Raw genomic sequence first — 18,572 nt, 5'->3', positions numbered from 1 at the left:
CTTGGTCAAGGAGTTGCTGCTTTTTAGGATGTCCTTTGGATTGAAAAGACAATGGTATATGACTATAGCCTGGCCCCCCAACAGTCTGAGGGACCATGAACTGGCCCCTTACTTAAAAAGTTTGAGGACCCCTGGTGTAGAAGTTAGATGCTTTTGTTTTTTAGTTCGTCAGTATTTAAATGCGTGATCTTCATATTGTATATCATGGTGTCTCCTATGCTCTTTAAACATTTTGTTGTTAAAAGTTCATTCTTTAATGTTTAGTCATGTTAGTTATGTATATATAACTAATTTTACAGTTTGCAGACAGATACAGCAGAAATGTTTTTTTAGAATATAGGGGAGCAGATCAATTTCAGAATAAGCCCACAGGCCTCGAAAATAGCAAGTGTGTGTTGTGCTGTCTGTACTAGTAAGCCCAGCTTTACTTTCAAATACAGCAGAACCGCCATTTTTTTTTTATTTTTATTTTTTTTTTTTAGGAACCAGAATGGATTTGATTTTTCAGGCTTGGGAAAAGTGTCAGGTTTCTGTATGCTGATGCAAGTAATATGGCATAAGCAAACACCCTGTGTCTAATAGGGAAATCCTAAATACTGCAGTAAGGGCAGTAAATTATTTCATGTCAAGAAAGCTCTGGTCCAAAACAGGTGTAGTGGACAAGCCACAAATCGACTTGGCAAGACTGGAATTCACATAGCGAGAGCTAGGCATAACGCTCAATCCACAGCCCAAAAATGAGAAAGGGAAAGGATTTATGGAGGTGTACCCTAGCAATAATTAGCAGCATCCTTTCATATTGCAGCTTACACTTGTCGGTGTCCCTTTAAATATGTATAAAGAAACCAAATATTTCTGCTTAATGGAAAATAAATTAAAATATACTATAGTATAGTACATTTTCCATTTTTATATATTTTTTTTTTATATCCAATAGTTTCTCATGTTTTACCAATGCAAGAGATGCTGTATGTTTTAAGATTTTTATTTTCTTTAAGATTGTTAATAATTAGGCTTCATGTGTCAGGACAGCATTTAACTCTTGTATATGAGAGAAAGAAAGCCTTTCTATTTACTTATCCAGTCATTGTCATTCTTTCAGCTTCAGCACTGGTAAGGCTAGTATGACAGTACTAAAGAAAAATATATCCATTTAAGCATATTCATCTTCATTTTGAAATGGGAATTTATGTCCTTGATCTCAGGTTTCTTCTGCTGGAAAACTGCAAAATGTAGATGTAATGATTTTCTATGCAACCTCTGCTTAGAACATAAAGACAATGTGTTCTATTTTATCTTTTCTCTTAACCCACAATGCAACCTTGGACCTACAAAGTAATGCTATCTTTATTATACTTTTAGAGAATGTTATCTGTGCCCTAAAATCCATTTTCAATTTATTTATAGAGATGATTCCCAGTCTGTTCTTGTATATATGCTGCACACACTGTTTTATTATAAGTACTGCCATTGATTAATTAGAATTGGAATAAAAAAAAGCACATTTTGCAATTAGTTTAAAGGGAGACTATCGCCAAAATCAACAAAACTATAATGGATATTTAATAAATAGGTTTCATAAATAGTCTTTAATATTTATTTCTTCTATTAAACATCGACTGAGTTGTGAGTTCTTTGGCCTATCTTTTTTTTTTTTAAAGCTAGCTGTAAGGGGGTTCTGCTTTGGCAACTGAGTGAATGGGGCCAAAGTGATGGACTTCCCAACCAGTTGATGTTTGGGGACTAACTAAAAATTATATCTGGCTAGGGCCCCAATTAGGCCATTGGAGTTCTAGATTGGATCTTCTCAATTGGTTGTCAAATAAGTTTTCTTGCTAATTTAACTTATTCCAGTGTAAGGCAGCAATTTTTCAGTAACATAATCCACAACAATCTGAGCGCATGTTATTATTAGTGACAATTCCACTTTAAGCCCTTTATTTTTTGTTGTTGTTTGTTATGTATATATATATTTATCCATGCAGTTTATCAACCTTTCATTTACTAAGGCACAGAACCATTATCTTAGTTTTCACTGTAAAACTATATTTTATTAACCTTAATTAAAGTGATATGCACATGAATGTTAGTATATAAATAAAAACAAATGTAACATAGAATGAGAACTTTTTTTTAGAGTGTTGTTAATACCTTACAAACATAAAAAATTCACTATTTGAAATGACAGCAAGTTCTTTTTTTAAAGAAATGGTGTATTTGCCCCTGGCAAAATATACAGCACATATGCAATTCAACAGCAGACTCAGACCTGCCAATAATTAAGATATCCCCACGTTCTTAAGACCATTGCCAAGGGAGCTCAGAAACTTATGTTTGGAATTGATCTCATGATTTTACCAGGTAAAAAGTGAACTGTGGATTTACACACATTGGCAGCATTAACATTTTTCAGTATTGGATAAGGGACCTTTTAATAATGTGTCAAACCATGCCTTGAAGGTAAAATATATCCCCTTTTTGACTTGAGCTCATTCAATTAGATATATGTAGACAAGATGCATAAATACCGTCTGAATTTCCAGATATAAACATAAAACATAACGGATTCCACAGGTTGAAGGAAGCCATGATTACCCCAACAAAATATTTCCCAGAATCCTTTATGCTGAGAATGTAATGCAGCACCCTTGCACTTTTTGATTTTGAATTTATGAACTTTGAGACTTGAAGTTCCTCTAGTAGTTGATACATAGAAAAGCAGAAGGACTTCAAGTCCCAGAATTCACCACAGTGGAGCAAGGTGAGGGAGGGCTGCATTACAGCAAGACTCTGTGGGGAACTTGCAAATGCACAAACACAGGTAAATGTAAAATTCATTTATATGTATTTCTAAAAGTTCAGATAGTGTTTATGCATCTCTTCTATACCTAAGAGCCTTCTATACCTAAAAGCCTAGTAATAAATAGCTTTTTAATTTTATTCATTAGGGAAAACTAAAAAGAGTTTTGCATATTTGTAATAGAAATGAATAAGCAGTTTAGTAACGTTGGTGAAGATTGACATAAGAGTTTCTAACTGCATTGTTCAGAATACCCGTGGAAGCTGTTTGTTATTGTATATTTAGTGCCTTGTTGGTTTGAAAGAAACCAAGTAACATATGGGAGATAAATCAGTGTATAAACGTGAACAGCTCTAAATGCTGTGATGTTTCGGATGTGGCATGAATTAGCAAAATAGCATGGCGTTGCTGTGACTTAATTCCAACTTGGTTAAATTATTTGTTGCCCTTTTTATAAAAGGTTATGTTAAACATCACTTAAAAAGACTACAGGGATCCGTTATCTGGATAACTGTTATCCAAAAAGCTCTGAATTATGGAAAGCCCATTTCACATAGACTGCATTTTAACCATCATCTTTTTCAAAATGATTTCCTTTTTCTCTGTAATAATAAAACCTTGTACTTGATCCCAACTAAAATATAATTAATCCTTATTGGAGACAAAACAATCCTATTGGGTTTATTGAATATTTAAACAATTGTTTTATGAAAAGATCTTCTTGATAGCAAGTACCATGCCTGTACATACTAACGTGAAATAAAAATGCCTACTTACAGCTCTGCTGGGTTTTTGCAAATTGGCAGCTTTCCTTTCTATCATACATTCTAGTTTAAAGGCTCTTTGTATGTGACTTACACCTGGATTTTCACTGAAATCCTACACTGCAGTTGGCTTGGCAAAAATTTAGTTTGTGAAAAGCTGTCTCAAGTCTATGAAAGCTATATAGGAACTGGTGTAGTCACTAAAACTGACTAAAAATAGCCTTGAGAAAGTGTAATTCTAGCCAGTTTTATAAATACGGTTTACAAAGTGGGTTCAGTTTAGTGAATGTCTATTAAAACATGGCTGTGCTTAAATGCAGATCTGAATGCTTATGGGTTCAGCCAGAATAAAAGGGTAATATATTGCATCTTGTGTATTTGAGGCTCGGACATGATCACACCTAACCCAAGGGTGATACCATTCTCTGGGTGTCTAGGCTTTGCCCCACTGTAGAAGCATTATTCTGCTAATAAATATTGTTGTAGGCAGACATCCTGGCTTAAGAAATGATGATATAAAAAACTTTTAAGTGGACACTATCTGGTTTAAGGGAAATTAGTCTTTAACTTCCTTAAACGGTATACAAAAATCTTTCAGAATAATTACATATATTTCTGCCCCAGCAGCAACCCATCTCCCAGTACTCCTTAGTAAGGCAGTCCTAAGCATTCAAAAGGAAAACATCTGGAATTTTAAAGAAAAAAAGTTTCAGCACCAGATTACGTGGTCCTGTGTATTATATTGATTTTGTGTTTTAAATTGAAAGTATCCCTGCACATAAATAGATTAAAATGACATTACACATGAAGACTGGGAGGCATTCTCCTATTTAATCTAGCTCAGATTCACTTTAATCTCATGTGGTTTATTTCTCAAAATGCTGTAAAGACCCCCAGTGAGCTGCAGTCACCTATTATGACAGAAAGATCTGCACTACTAACTAACTGCAAGTAAAGCAATGGGCAATTCCTTTAGCTAATTTCTTTTTATTGACTGCAGTCAGAAAATCTAGTTCACAGGTGAACGTTAGACAGTCATCTTAACTAGGAAAGCATATCATAGCCCTTTTGCAACATGTCATGGTGTTCGAACTACTCAAAGAAATCATAGCTCATGCTGTCAAATTGACACCTTGATCTGTTTTGATAAATGCAAATTCTTTAAACACTTAAATGACAGAAAAAGTGTATTGTTAATGTTAAAGAAAAATGTATACTGCTAGAATTGTTTTAGAATTCCTTCATTCAAATGTTAGGATAGAATCAAAGTTGATGCATTTTTGGCATATTCACTTGTGATACTTAATTGTTTTTAATTGGTGCAAATCAGGCTAAAAGCTTGATCCACAACTGTTTTCTGTGTTTTTGTTTTCACATTAGTCAGCATTTTTTAATTCCCCAAAAGAAATCAAGAAGAAAAGAGCCTTGGAATGTGTTGGTATGAATTAATATGCTTAAGTATCCTTCCCTTCCTTATTTGGCAGTACTTAATATATAAACCAGGGCTAGACTTTATTGCAAAAATGTTTACAGTCACCCTTCCCCTTCTTTTACTATGACTCTTTTCAAATTAAAAACAAGAATTGTGTACCCTTCTCTCAGTTGAGTTGTTTCTTTATGCCTGCTTTATCTGGAGAAACCATGTCAGTTCATGAAATGCTCAAGCTCCAGCTAAAGACACGCATGCAAGGCTTGCCTCTATTTAGGTCTAATCAGGCATACTGCAATTTTTCAAGCTAAAATCAGTGCTGGGTGGGAAGATGTTTCAGTGGTTTCTATCAAGCAGAAATTGTATTGTCTTTAAAGATTATAATTATATGACTGTTGTGCTTGTGCTTTGTTTTTGGTCCTTTCTAAGGGGTGCAAGCATCCCAGGGAGTTCATTATTTACAGTTTGCCCATGTTCAACGTAATTATTGAGCATTATTATCTTTGATTAATGAAGGTCACACTACAATTTTATCTTAACAGTGCCTACAACAGCAGTGGCAGAAACACCTCCAGTAGACTTGATTGAAACAACTACATCCACCACCACCACAACAACAACATCCCAAAAAGCTCTAATTAGCACAACATTGGCTACTGGTACAAAGGAAGGAAGCAGGGGGCCCAGACCTCCACCAGCAGTTTCAACCACAAAGAATCCTCCACTTACCAGTGTATACCCTCTGCCAGAAAAGTACTGTGAAGCGAAGGAGGCCAGAGGAATAAGCTGGCCACAGACACATCGAGGAACGATAGTAGAACGTCCATGCCCCAAAGGAACACGGGGTAACTCTAAATGATTATTTTATATATATATATATATATATTTTGTATAGTCCGAATGTAAACATAAATTCAGTGACCCTGTAATATGTGCCAGAGACAAAGCATGGCATTGTACAGGTTGCACATAATCTTTTTGTTTGTCTATAAGGCAAATATAAAGGCCTGCTTACAGCTCACTTTGACCATCTTCCAGGAATATTATGGGGCAGATTTTTTTATGCTGTGTAAAAAAAATGGTGACAAAATTCTGCAGACAAGGGCAGGCTTCACCATGTAAAAAAAAAAGTTGAAAATTGGCATATTTTACGTATTTTTTCTTCTGCTGGAATTTACATAAAATAATGCCATACAATTTGGCGTTAGGACCAAACTCCTCCATTTATTTTACAAAGCTTTTTACACCATTCTATCAGCAAAATTCATTGTACACAGCATAATAAATAGGCCCCTAAGTGTTTGCTATCTTTGCTGTAAATTATTGAATTTCTCTTTTACTGAATTGCTTCTGTAGTTATACAGTAAGTATTGGGTATCTGTGTGTGTGTGTGTGTGTGTGTGTGTGTGTGTGTGTGTGTGTGTGTGTGTGTGTGTGTGTGTATATATATATATATATATATATATATGTATATATTAAGTTTCTTATTTGTTTTTAAATACACTAGGTATAGCATCCTACCTCTGCTTGATCTCCACTGGAACTTGGAGCCTAAGGGGCCCAGACCTCAGCAATTGTACCTCTCACTGGGTAAACCAGTTAGCGCAAAAGGTATTTTAAACACTATTTTTTGAATCAAGTTATTAAAGTGATAAGATAAATAATCATACATTTTCCTGATCCATTTTCCTAAAAACATTTGTATAATATACATGATATTACTGGACAGATTGATATACACTGTGCCTTTCTGAACTACAAATTATCTAGAGCTGCACATACTGCATTGTTATGCATTGTTTTAATGTTTGTGTCTGCAATATATTTCTTATATATGTTTTTTTTGTAATTTCTCTATAATGCAGATAAGAAGTGGAGAAAATGCTGCCAGCCTTGCCAATGAATTGGCAAAACATACAAAAGGCCCTATATTTGCTGGTGATGTGAGCTCTTCAGTGAGGCTAATGGAACAACTGGTTGACATTCTTGACGCTCAGTTGCAAGAATTGAAGCCTAATGAAAAGGACTCAGTTGGGCGCAGTTATAACAAGGTAATTTGGAAACTATTTCCAATCATTCTCAAGCTTGCCTCTCAACCAAGCCTTTCATTATTTTTTGTTAGACAGCAAGGATGTATATAAATAAAGCTAAATTATCTGATCAAAGATTTACCCTTATTTTAAATTCCTTTCCCTTAAATTGTCAACAACAAGATTATCAAGGAGATATCTTGCATTTATTTAATGTTTTAAGCTAATGCAAGAAACTCTATACATATGTTTGTGTGCCAGTATTGAGTTGGCCTGTTATTCTTTGTGCTTTTCAAATGTATTTGTGATGCAATTGTTTGTTGTTGGACTTAATTTTGTGTAAATTATCCTAAAATCATCGCTGGTGAATACTGAATTGTGAGGCTCTCATTATACTGACTAACTGGCTCTTGTTAATATAACATTCCTATTTTCTTTTTAAAAAGCTCCAAAAGCGAGAGAAGACATGCAGGGCTTACCTTAAGGTATCATTCCTCCTGTGCTGTCATCCTGCTTTATCCTGCTTCTTTGTTTTTGATACTCCTCCTTCACTTTTCACGCTGCATGTATCTCAGTCTTTGATAAATAACTGCTGTAACACATATCTACTGTTTTGTAACAGGGATATTATGAGTTTTACAAGCCAATGTGCCCCCAACTAAAAGTTGTTGAAGCTCACAAAGGCTGTCATTTCTATCAACTTTATGATTGCTGTATCAAAGACTGTGGGCTTTGTTTATATGCATGTGTAAGTCACTTACAAGCAGTTGCAGGACAAATTCACACTGATGATTTTTTTAACAGCCAAAATACACTAAAATAGATAAATGTCCTTGTAGGATAAATAAGGCTGGTCTGATGAACTGCTTACAATCCAGATGTACTGGACTCATTAGGGTCACATTGTTACACAAACAAGTGATCCGTGTAAAATAAAATTGAAACCGGGAAATTTCTGACTTACATAAAATTCTCTTATTATTACATAATAATGGCTAATAAATGTACAGACATATTTGCAGTGGTTTTAGAAACTTCAAGGAGAAGCTGCACCTTAAGCACATCATAAATTTTATTAGGGAATAACTGTGAGTCTAAAGTGTTGGTAATAAGAATAATAGTTTGAACCTTGATTTGGTTTCTGTATTCAGTAAAACTTTACATATTTATTTCTAACTAGGATAGTTTAACTGGTATAGTAAGCATTATCATCAAAATGATTTAAGCTTCAAAGCAAAAGACGACTTACACCATGCAAATTAAATAATGTCTTTCATGGTGACAGAGGGTTCATCTCTAGTTGGTGGTTTGTTTGTAACTAATGAATCTGGCCTCCGCAGACCAATTTCTGTCCCACTTCAGTTAATGGCATCAGCGCTATCAATAAGAGCATTTGACTATTCTAGTTCCTATTAGAAAAACAAAAATCCTTTAATGCCACTTCGAAGTATCTCCTACCTGCTAGGAAGATTGTGGTGACTAGCTATTCAGACAGAAGGAGGATATTAAGATGGATTAGGCTAATTAATCTTACTCTTGCAAGTGCTTTGCCCAGTTTTTTCCCTTTTTTCACTCATGTGCCCACATTCTAGGATTCTAAAGAGGCATTTCTTTGTTTGCATTCTGAAAGCTACTTTCTTTCTCAGGGAATTAACTATTGACCAATTACATTTCCTTAAGTCTAAGGACTTATTAGAAAGGAGAGATATGACAATTCAGTAATAGATCTTAAATATCTTAAAGTTGATCTAAAGTCAGAAGTAAAGAGTGCTTATGTCATATTATAGTGCAAAATAACATTTGCTGTTTACGGCAAATCTTTGCTTATTTTGCATCAGCCTATTTGTATTAACCTGCGGCAAGATGCTCTTATAAAATATAATAAAATTATTATTTTGCAAAGCGGCTTAGTTTACAAAATAGTTTTACTGCAAATAGGCATAGTTTGTTTTATACTTTACATCCACATTGTATAACTTGTGTGGTGTAGATAATTAGTTTTAAATAAATTAGATAGTATAGATTAGTCTGATGGTTGGCTCATCTTCTGTAGTATAGCAATAAACAATTCTTTCTGGTGTTTCTTGTCGTATGAATTGCTGTTGAGCATTTATGAGTTGAAATGCCCCATACATTTCATTTAGCTACACAATCCAGGAACATCCCTGATAAATCTGTCATTGCACCATGCGCAGGTTTCGAAATGTCATGGAAAAGTTGACATTTGTAATGATGGATACGCTAGATCATAGCATTACATTTCTCTATTGATTAAATAGAGGAAATACTTTAGTAATTAGTGTAGATAACCTTTGAGTCTGACCACCTGTGTGCCACAAGTGAAATAGTGAGTGAGCAAACTTTATGAACATACGTGTTTTAGGGAACTGTAATGCCAAAAAAGGAAAGCTTTTAAAGTAAGTAAAATATAATGTAGTTTATAGTCCAGACTCAATGAAAACATAAGTGCAGAGTTCTATTTTTTTTTCTTCAACTGCCTATAGCAAATAGTATATAAATCAAAATTTTTTGGTTTGTATTTATTTTAATGTGAGTTCTACGTCAGAAATGTTATGCCTCTGTTACTATTTCTTTTTATTTGTCCTCTGCATTTTGCTTGAAATGTTGTGGCCAGTTGAAACTGAAATCTCTAGATATCTGAATATTTTTGTGTTGTCATTGCTTTAGTTCCTGTCCCAAGCATATGCAAAATACATAACTGGTTCTTGTGCACTTGTCATGATCTGTTGCAGCTGATTTTCTTACACATTTGCACTTCAGTTACATATGAAAAGCAGCACAACCAATTCCGTTGATTTTCCCCTTTAGTATTGTATTTGTGTCTCTAAATTATTGTGAAATGCAAGTAGGTTTTTTTTTAATTTTGCCCTTGTTGGCTTACTTTATTTCCATTGCATGTGTCTCATTCATTTCAAGTATGCACTTTTTTCTTGCCATTGCAATTGTTTTGTAAAATATGTATGTGCTAGAAATTCTGGCCTCCTTACTGCACATCTTTAAACAACTAGTATTAAGGATTTTTATTAAGCACTTGTCCCTAGACATGACTGTGAACTGAATCCAGACAGTGAGATTATAAACACTAATGGGTAAATCTTTTTTTTATTTGTCTAGGCTATCGTCGACACAGTAGACAATCTGCTAAGATTTGATGCTCTGCAATCTTGGAGAGACATGAATTCCTCTGAACAAGCTCATGCTGCAACAATGTTACTTGACACTTTAGAAGAAGGTGCTTTTGTCTTGGCTGACAATCTTGCAGAGCCAACACGTGTCTCCATGCCCACTGAAAATATTAGTAAGTATGTCAAGGATTGTCAAAAAAAAAAAATAAATAAAGCACATAGAGAATCCTTTCTGGAATCCTTGAACCCTACCCTCCTCATAAAAGGTGTATTCATGGGAATTTGGAAATTAACAGGCTGGAGTTTGAGCTAAATCTCTCAACTTCTATGCATCGTCCATATTTGCTTCTGAGTCAGAAGGGGGAATGCCTGAAACCTGCTCCCAAATATAGCAAAATCTCTACTTTGGATACATTTTGCATATTTGGAAAAGGGTTGTATGATAATTTGCAGAGAAATCAACCTGTTGGTTGTATATAGTTATTGTGTTTATATTTGTAAGCTGTCTGAGTGCCAGAGCTAGGGTTAGGAGCTTTGACACCCAAGGGCACCCCACTTTCCAGCTGGACTTCCAAACCATTGTCCACTGTCTGTCAGAGTCCGTGGTAGACCAACACAGATTGTTGCTAAACCTAGAACAATTCTTAGTGCCTTTTATTAAGGATATTAAAGGATAGAGTTAATAGTAAGTACATATTAGCATAATCTGGCAGGGAGAGAAGATACAAAGAGCTGCTATTGATTGTTCATTACAGTTTGAGAATAACACTGCAATAAAGTGAAATAAAGTTAAATTGTGTCACCACCACTTTCCCAAAATGGATGTGGCATAGGCAGTCGCCTCTGCCTACCACAAGTTCTGGCCCTGCTAAGTCAGCAAAGTCTGTACTTTAGACTGGCTTCCCCTCTTTTTTGCTGGCTTTAACTATTGGAATTAGTGTCTTGATCGTGTCTACAATTGTTAGCGAGCGTGTATTTTTATTACCAGCATCTAGGCAAGTGACCTTTTGATTTTGATGTTCCATTATATAAAGTCTCTTGCAAGAAAAGTATTCAGTCCTTGATTTTACTGAATAACAAATCTTACATTGAAATGTTTGGTGATATTCTATTTTCAAAGCACTGAAAAAATACATAATATTTTGTACAGCCACCTTTTGCAGAAAGAACTACTCTGGTGGGTTGTTATGTAGCTGTTTTGCACACTTCATATATATTTCTTGTGGTTTCACACAAACAGTTTATCTTTATATTATAGTGCAAACTGTGAAATTAAGATTGCTTTTGAGAGTTGCTCAGACTTTGTAATACTAAAGGACCCAAAATAGATTCTTATAATGTAACATTATAAAGCCATTAAACAGATCTGCTGTAGGCTCTCGTTCAAATGTGCCTTTCATATAAGTTAAGCACAGTTCTCTATTAACAAGAGGTTTAACAGAACAGTTCCCCTGTTTCAATTGCACATGTTGAAGAGGCACATAATGCTGGCATTGTAACACCACTATATCTTACCCCCTCTTTCTTGTTCTCTAACAAGTTCTAGAGGTTGCTGTGCTCAGTACAGAGGGCCAGGTGCAAGAGTTGAAATTTCCTCAGGGCAGTAAAGGAGGCAATTTGATCCAGCTTTCTGCAAACACTGTCAAACAGAACAGCAGGAATGGTGAGTCATTGGGCACATGTTGTCTGTGTCTTTGTTAAGCCTACCAGATCTGTAACCCTAGGATTTTGATTGTTTAATGGTAACTGCATACAGTTCTTGCTTTCGGAACTGTAGGAACATCTGTACAACAGCTCTTACTTCTAATATGCTTTCATTAATGAGATAATGCAGCCATCATGCTATTCTTAATATTTATTTTCTAAATTATTATTGAGATTGGTTTGCTTTATTGTTTGATTGCTTTTTTCATAAGAATGTTGCTTCTTTTTTATGCTAATGATTTTTGTTTTACTCTGTGCCAGGGCTCGCAAAGTTGGTTTTCATTCTTTACAAAAGTCTGGGCCAGTTTCTAAGCACTGAAAATGCAACTATAAAACTAGGAGCAGATTTGGCTGGTCGGAATACCACTATTGCAGTAAACTCCCATGTTATTGCAGCTTCGATAAACAAAGAGTCCAGCCGTGTGTATCTAACGGATCCAGTGTTTTTTACCCTGGAACACATTGATGTGAGTTAAACTATTGAATTAACGGGGAGGACATAAAATCTGTAAATAAAGGAGGGGTGGAAGAGACGAAAAGTTTTCATTAGAATTTTAAATGCTCTGCTAGGTCAGATTGAGAGTTTATTTGAGTCAATGAACATAAAATTAAATGAACCTGGTTCAGTGATTATTAGAACTTAAGTGTATTCTTAATGAAAGCTAATTCAGTAATCAACATGAAAATGTAAATGAGTCTAATTCATTTGCGAGTGAAAATTAACTCTTGCCTTAGCAGCGGGGGCATCCATATTTAAACTATCACTTTATGTAAATTAGAGATGCCAAGAAGAATATTAATTATTTCCATTGCGACACTTTAAATTCCAGAACAAAAGCATTGATCATTTGATATGTGTTATGTGTATTAATATCTTAAGAAAAGCATGAAAAAGTTTTTCCTCCCTTTTCCTGAATCAACAGGCAGCCTGTGCTAATATCGGCACACTGCACTCTAATCCCAGGGGCTCACCTTGCATTTATCACTTGCATGCTATTACTAATTGCTTACCATCCTCTGATATCCCTTCAGGGTATGTCTGTAGTTTTCCTTTTCTAGTGTTCTTTGGACTGTGTGCTAATATCAAACCATGTGCCATAACAAACAACAGTCCTGTGGAAATTGTGTCAAATAGGTTATGATAGATAGAGAGAGCTGTCATTATATGTTTGTGTTTTAAATCTGCATTTAACAAACATGGTTTTTTATTTCTTCACTTTTTGTCTTTTGCAGCCTAACAATTATTTTAATGCCAATTGTTCTTTCTGGAATTACTCAGAGAGGACTATGATGGGATACTGGTCCACTCAGGGTTGCCGGTTGGTTGACACAAACAAAACTCACACAACATGTGCCTGTAGCCACTTGACAAATTTTGCCATACTCATGGCCCACAGAGAAATTGTGGTGAGTAATCTTACTTTGCTTTAAAGAATACAAATGTCAAATTCATGTTTTCTCAGTGCGACATGCATGGCAGTGTATTTGAGTTTATTAAATTTCTTTTTCCTCCCCCAGTACCCGAATCGTGTTCAGGAACTACTCCTCACTGTCATCACTTGGGTTGGAATTGTCATCTCTCTTGTCTGCCTTGCTATCTGCATCTTTACCTTCTGCTTCTTCCGTGGTCTACAGAGTGATCGCAATACAATTCACAAAAATCTTTGCATCAATCTTTTTGTAGCTGAATTCCTTTTCCTAATAGGCATTGATAAAACAGACTATCAGGTAAGACTTCTAACCTTGTTTAGAACTATTATATCTAATTATCTGTCCTTTAGCAGCATTGTACAGGGATATATGATACATTTTCACTTGTGAGTAGTTTGTGAAATATGCTCAATCTCATACAGTATTTTTTGTTTAAATGTATGAAAACTATTGTATCAAGTTCCAGTAGTTTTCTGTAGACCTATTGCAGTAAATTTTGTCAGCCTTAAAATTAGGCCTTTGCACCAAACTGTTGATTAAACAGACTTGCATTTTTTGTGCCTAAGGAATATTATTTTTTCTTGTTGGAGACCAATTTTTTTTTAGTTAAAAAAAAATAAAATAATTAATTAATAAGAATCATTGTAGGTCCTTCCAGTGCAAATTGTTACGGCAGTGAGAAGCGACGTACGTTACAAGTTGCTAATGTTTTATCTGCTGCCACTGGTAACTGACAGTTCTCACATCTCATCCAAATGCAGTTTCTTGCTTTATACTAGTCCTGCATCCTGGGATTATTAAAAATAATGATATATTTCTAATTATTTATGAACATACAAATATGTATATTGAGCTCATTCATTTGTACTTTTGTAGAAAAAGGTGCATTAACACTATATGAACTTCCAAAAATAAATATTGATTTTACAGACATAAGGGAGGCCTTGTTATTCCGACAAAATATGCCCAACATCCCTTAGCCTGATGGGGATGGGAATGCAACCCCTCACCATGTTCATTGTAAAGTAATTGACATTCCCCTGTAGCTTTGTAGTGCACAGATTCGATGGAAAGCATTGAGACAGGGTGAGGGAGGAGTTGCATTTACAATGTGTGCTTTTAAAGGCGAGTTAAGATAGTGTTAAGGCAGTCTTTCTACATTAACCCAACTTTCTTGTTAGAATGGGGGGTATGGTTTCCCTTTAAATCTAAAGTAACACATTTTTATCCTAAATTTCTCTCTCTTCATACAGTGTTCTAGATAAAAACTAATATTGCAATTTTATTTATATCTTTCTTTATCTAGATTGCATGCCCAATATTTGCAGGCCTTCTTCACTTTTTCTTTCTTGCTGCATTTGCCTGGATGTGCCTGGAAGGTGTGCAGCTTTATCTCATGCTAGTGGAAGTATTTGAGAGTGAATATTCAAGGAAGAAGTATTATTATGTAGCTGGTTACCTCTTTCCTGCAACAGTCGTTGGTGTATCAGCTGCTATAGACTACAAAAGCTATGGAACTGAAAAAGCGTAAGTAATTGCAACAGAGCTTTGTATTAGGGCAAATCATCTTTTTTAGGGCTTGTTAATTTTTCAGACAAAAGTACTCCGAAGACATTATTAGCATCACAAGAAGTTTAAGCTGAGCCAAACATTCTTTTTAGTCTTTTTTAAATATGTTAAATTTTCACAGATAGTATTTTCATAGATGAATACAGCCTGAACATAGATATCTATGTTCAGGCTGTATTCATCTCTGAAAATACTATCTGTGAAAATTTAACATATTTAAAAAAGACTAAAAAGAATGTTTGGCTCAGCTTAAACTTCTTGTGACTGTACATTTAATGATTAATCTAGGGTCATACCCCTTTTAGCTCTTTTTCCCTTTCTCTGTATAAAAATGGAAACATTCTCATTTAAGATCTTGTAAATCCATGTCCTCTCCCTGTGTTTTTTTTTTTTTTTTTTTTTAATGCAGTGGTCTGCGGAACAATTAATATTAACCAATAAACCAGCAATAAAAATCCTTATGTATATGTTTATGGGAGTAATTTGTAATCTTGGCATTGATGATTGCATCCTGTAGTGACAGGAATTAAAGCCCAGAATGTATTACTGGCAGTAGTATTAATATTAAGGGAAAATATACTGGATATCTTCATAGTGTGAAAATAGACAAACCACTCCATGAAGTCCAGTACGATAGGTTTATGCATCATTAAGTCTAATAAAATGTTTTATTTTTCATTGTGCCATAAGTCCCACCTGGGCATTTTTTCCCTTCCTGCTGGTTTGAAGTACAATATGACAGCTGCACGTTTTATATGTGTTACATTCCACTGGGAAGCCTACTTTTCATATGTTATAAAAATAAAAGGCCAAACTTGTAGATTGCATGGAGTAGTCTGGAAATGTTAGAAAGGAAAAAAAATACTGGTTTCAGAAATCAGAGCTCTACTGCTGTAGTCAGAAACTATTTGAAATAAGTAAATAAAAAATAAAATACATTGTGAAATGAATGTATTAAACTGCAGATGGCAAAACTGAATAGCTATTTAACAAAATACCTTAGTAATTTGTGTTGTACTTCCAAGTGATATTATGTTTACCAGTTTGGGGTCAACTTTCTAGTTTATTTTTATTCAACACAGTGTTTCTCCCAAATCTGTTTTTTAAAATCTTTTAATTAATTTTTTTTCTCCTTAATAAAGGTGCTGGTTGAGAATAGATAACAATTTCATTTGGAGTTTCATTGGTCCAGTCACTTTCATTATTTTGGTAAGCAAATTGCTTTTTTTTTTTTGCATTCAGAGACTTTGTTAACTGAGTATTTGAAAAGATATTTTTCTGAACAAAAAATTATGGTTGTATAGAGCATCAACTGAATTAAAGTAACAATTTCTTAAAGGTGCTTTATATATAACCAAAGGGCTAATTTTATTTTAGCTGAGGCCAATCTTGTCAGGTAGCATGAAAATGCTTACAGCAAGAATGATAGGCCCCCAACAGTTTAACCTGTCACTCCTGCCGTGCCCCCCCACCCCCCTCATTTTTATCTTTGCTGTTTTCATAACATGTAGAGGCAGATTTATTAAAATTCTAATTTTTATCATTTTTGGGGATTTTTCTACCATGGAAAACTCACAAATTTAAAAAACACAAATGTTGACTTGTTCAAACATCTGCCTTACATTTACACTTACACTGCCTTTCACTTACAAATGAAAATAAACACAAAAACCTCTAAAACCACAAATTAAATAAAGATTATTAAAATTTGCCTAGGACAGCTCCCATTGGCTTCTACATGACCTCACCAGCTTTTAGATGGCATATTTTCTGTATTAGTGTTTTTCGTGGTTTTTGCATAAACTACGAAAAGTTCCTGTTTTTGAGTAATTAGTTAAAAACACCATCTATAGCGATAAAAAGTACAATTCCTTAAAACAAAACAAAAAATATTAACTTTTGTGGATCTTGCCGATAGTCCGCTTTAAGATGGTATCTTCTGGGCTGCATACAAAAAAGCACTTAGTATCACTGTCACTATGCCTACAAAGATACTATGTTAGACCTTCGAAACACCTTGAATGGCTGCTTTACACATTTGTATCATCTTATTTTATTTTTTTCTACCCTGCTTTAATTTGTATTAATTGTTTAATACATGACAGTGAAGCACCCTTGAGGCTTATTTCTATTTAAACACTGCTTAAGACTGTTGGGTCAGTGCCTTCTTTCAAGGCATATAACCAGGTCAATAAAAGAGCAGAAGTAGAGAACACACATTTATATTGACCATATTTAGTTGCAATCCAGTATTATTTGCTGGCCATGACATTATTATCTTGCGGCAAATTGTTAAGGCTCCAAAGTGAAGGGTTGTTGGAAGCTGTATTCCCAGTTTCAAAAATGAAGCAGCAGGTAGCAATCATAGCACTGTTCCTTAGAGTGATTCTTCTGTTGCAATTGCTTTGCCCTCTAATTGTCCCACAAGTAAGAGAAGAGTTAGTGGTTCAAAACATTATTTGTCTTTTCTTATATGAACGGGGTTTCGCTAAGTGTTTTTATGTGTCATTGTCTCCACAAAGCTTCAGGCATTTGTTTTGCTAAGTAATTGGGATTTTGTTTTTGCTTGATTTACCTAACTTTTTAATATTGCTTATGAAGCAAATCGGTGAAGAACAATTAAATCCTTAAACATATGTCCCCTTGAGTTTCTGAGAGTTCTTTGTGCAGAAGCTATGTTATTGTTGAGTTCTCTTTGTGCAAACCCCTTCCCTAAGCACTGCCCCCTGAAACAGTCTCTGCAATTGCAAGGGATTAACAACAGAGAGAGAAGGGCAGACCTGAAGGAATACATCATGTTACTTTTGTATACATACATATATAACAAATATATATATATAAACACTATGGGGCAAATCTTAGGAGGCGTTTAGCAAAGACTGGATTAGAAATATTTCAGTTTGATCTACAGTATTTTTGGGATACTTATATCAAAACTGCTCATCTCAGGCCACAATCTTATGTTTTTTTTTTGTTCAGTATGGCTGTCCTGCACCATTTTTGACTTTTTCCCCCATTATTATTTAATTTTTTGATTGTAAATCATGCAGTGCATGCTGCACTTAAGTTTTAAGGAAGGCCTTTCTTTCTCCTTCAGTTTCCAGTCCCTATGACGTTATATAGCTATGTAAAAAATGAGCGTTGGGAAACCATTAGTACGCCTGAAATGCTTTAATGAAAGCTTAGATCATGACACGTCAAGAGCTGTTCTTATCATTTGGACAGATCCATCTGCATCTTTAATTATTTATCCAGTTCACAAAGAGTTCAAACCCGTGCACTCATTTAGAAGCCTTCTATAGAGAAACACCTCTTCCAGGGAGAAATGGACTTCTGCATGGCTAACTGCAAAGATCAGGAAAAACAGTGCAGTTTTTAGAACTGCACTCTTACCATGTAATAAATGCCCTAGAGACTGAATCAGGGTTGGAACACGTGCAGTTTAGCTAGGTTACTTTAGAGTGGTGTTTTTGTTCTTCTGTCTCATCATATCTATGTTAACACTGCAGGCTGTATTGAATAAATTTTTAACTGCAAAGTTCAGGCAGACATGATTAAATTGAGCAGATTGAGCACTATAAAAATAGCTTGTACTCCATGTGACTATAGGAAAAATCTGCAATCCAAAAAGGGAGCTTCACACACCAATCGGCCAAAAAGATCATGTTCATAAAAACATATAATTTATTTCTTTGTTAA

General features: G+C 34.8%; 1 protein-coding gene across 29 annotated transcripts in view; it reads left to right on the top strand.

The window, feature by feature from the left end:
* Positions 1 to 18,572, top strand: part of adgrl2 (adhesion G protein-coupled receptor L2) — a 111,562-nt gene that overhangs the window by 80,375 nt on the left and 12,615 nt on the right. For 20 of the 29 annotated variants that reach the window (XM_031900848.1, XM_031900850.1, XM_031900849.1 and 17 more), the window contains 11 exons: positions 5,536 to 5,838; positions 6,501 to 6,604; positions 6,859 to 7,044; positions 7,470 to 7,508; positions 10,159 to 10,342; positions 11,710 to 11,832; positions 12,135 to 12,340; positions 13,107 to 13,280; positions 13,392 to 13,601; positions 14,611 to 14,831; positions 16,016 to 16,082. In XM_031900848.1, the coding sequence (XP_031756708.1) occupies positions 5,536 to 5,838; positions 6,501 to 6,604; positions 6,859 to 7,044; positions 7,470 to 7,508; positions 10,159 to 10,342; positions 11,710 to 11,832; positions 12,135 to 12,340; positions 13,107 to 13,280; positions 13,392 to 13,601; positions 14,611 to 14,831; positions 16,016 to 16,082 (1,817 nt within the window). The remainder of the gene's footprint in view (positions 1 to 5,535; positions 5,839 to 6,500; positions 6,605 to 6,858; positions 7,045 to 7,469; positions 7,509 to 10,158; positions 10,343 to 11,709; positions 11,833 to 12,134; positions 12,341 to 13,106; positions 13,281 to 13,391; positions 13,602 to 14,610; positions 14,832 to 16,015; positions 16,083 to 18,572) is intronic. The other 9 variants (XM_031900851.1, XM_031900869.1, XM_018093371.2 and 6 more) reach the window with 1 other exon arrangement.

The sequence above is a fragment of the Xenopus tropicalis genome, chromosome 4 (genome assembly GCF_000004195.4).
Source record: "Xenopus tropicalis strain Nigerian chromosome 4, UCB_Xtro_10.0, whole genome shotgun sequence".
Classification (NCBI taxonomy): domain Eukaryota; kingdom Metazoa; phylum Chordata; class Amphibia; order Anura; family Pipidae; genus Xenopus; species Xenopus tropicalis.
Note: the sequence above shows the minus strand (reverse complement) of the source record. Positions and strands in the feature narration are given on the sequence as shown.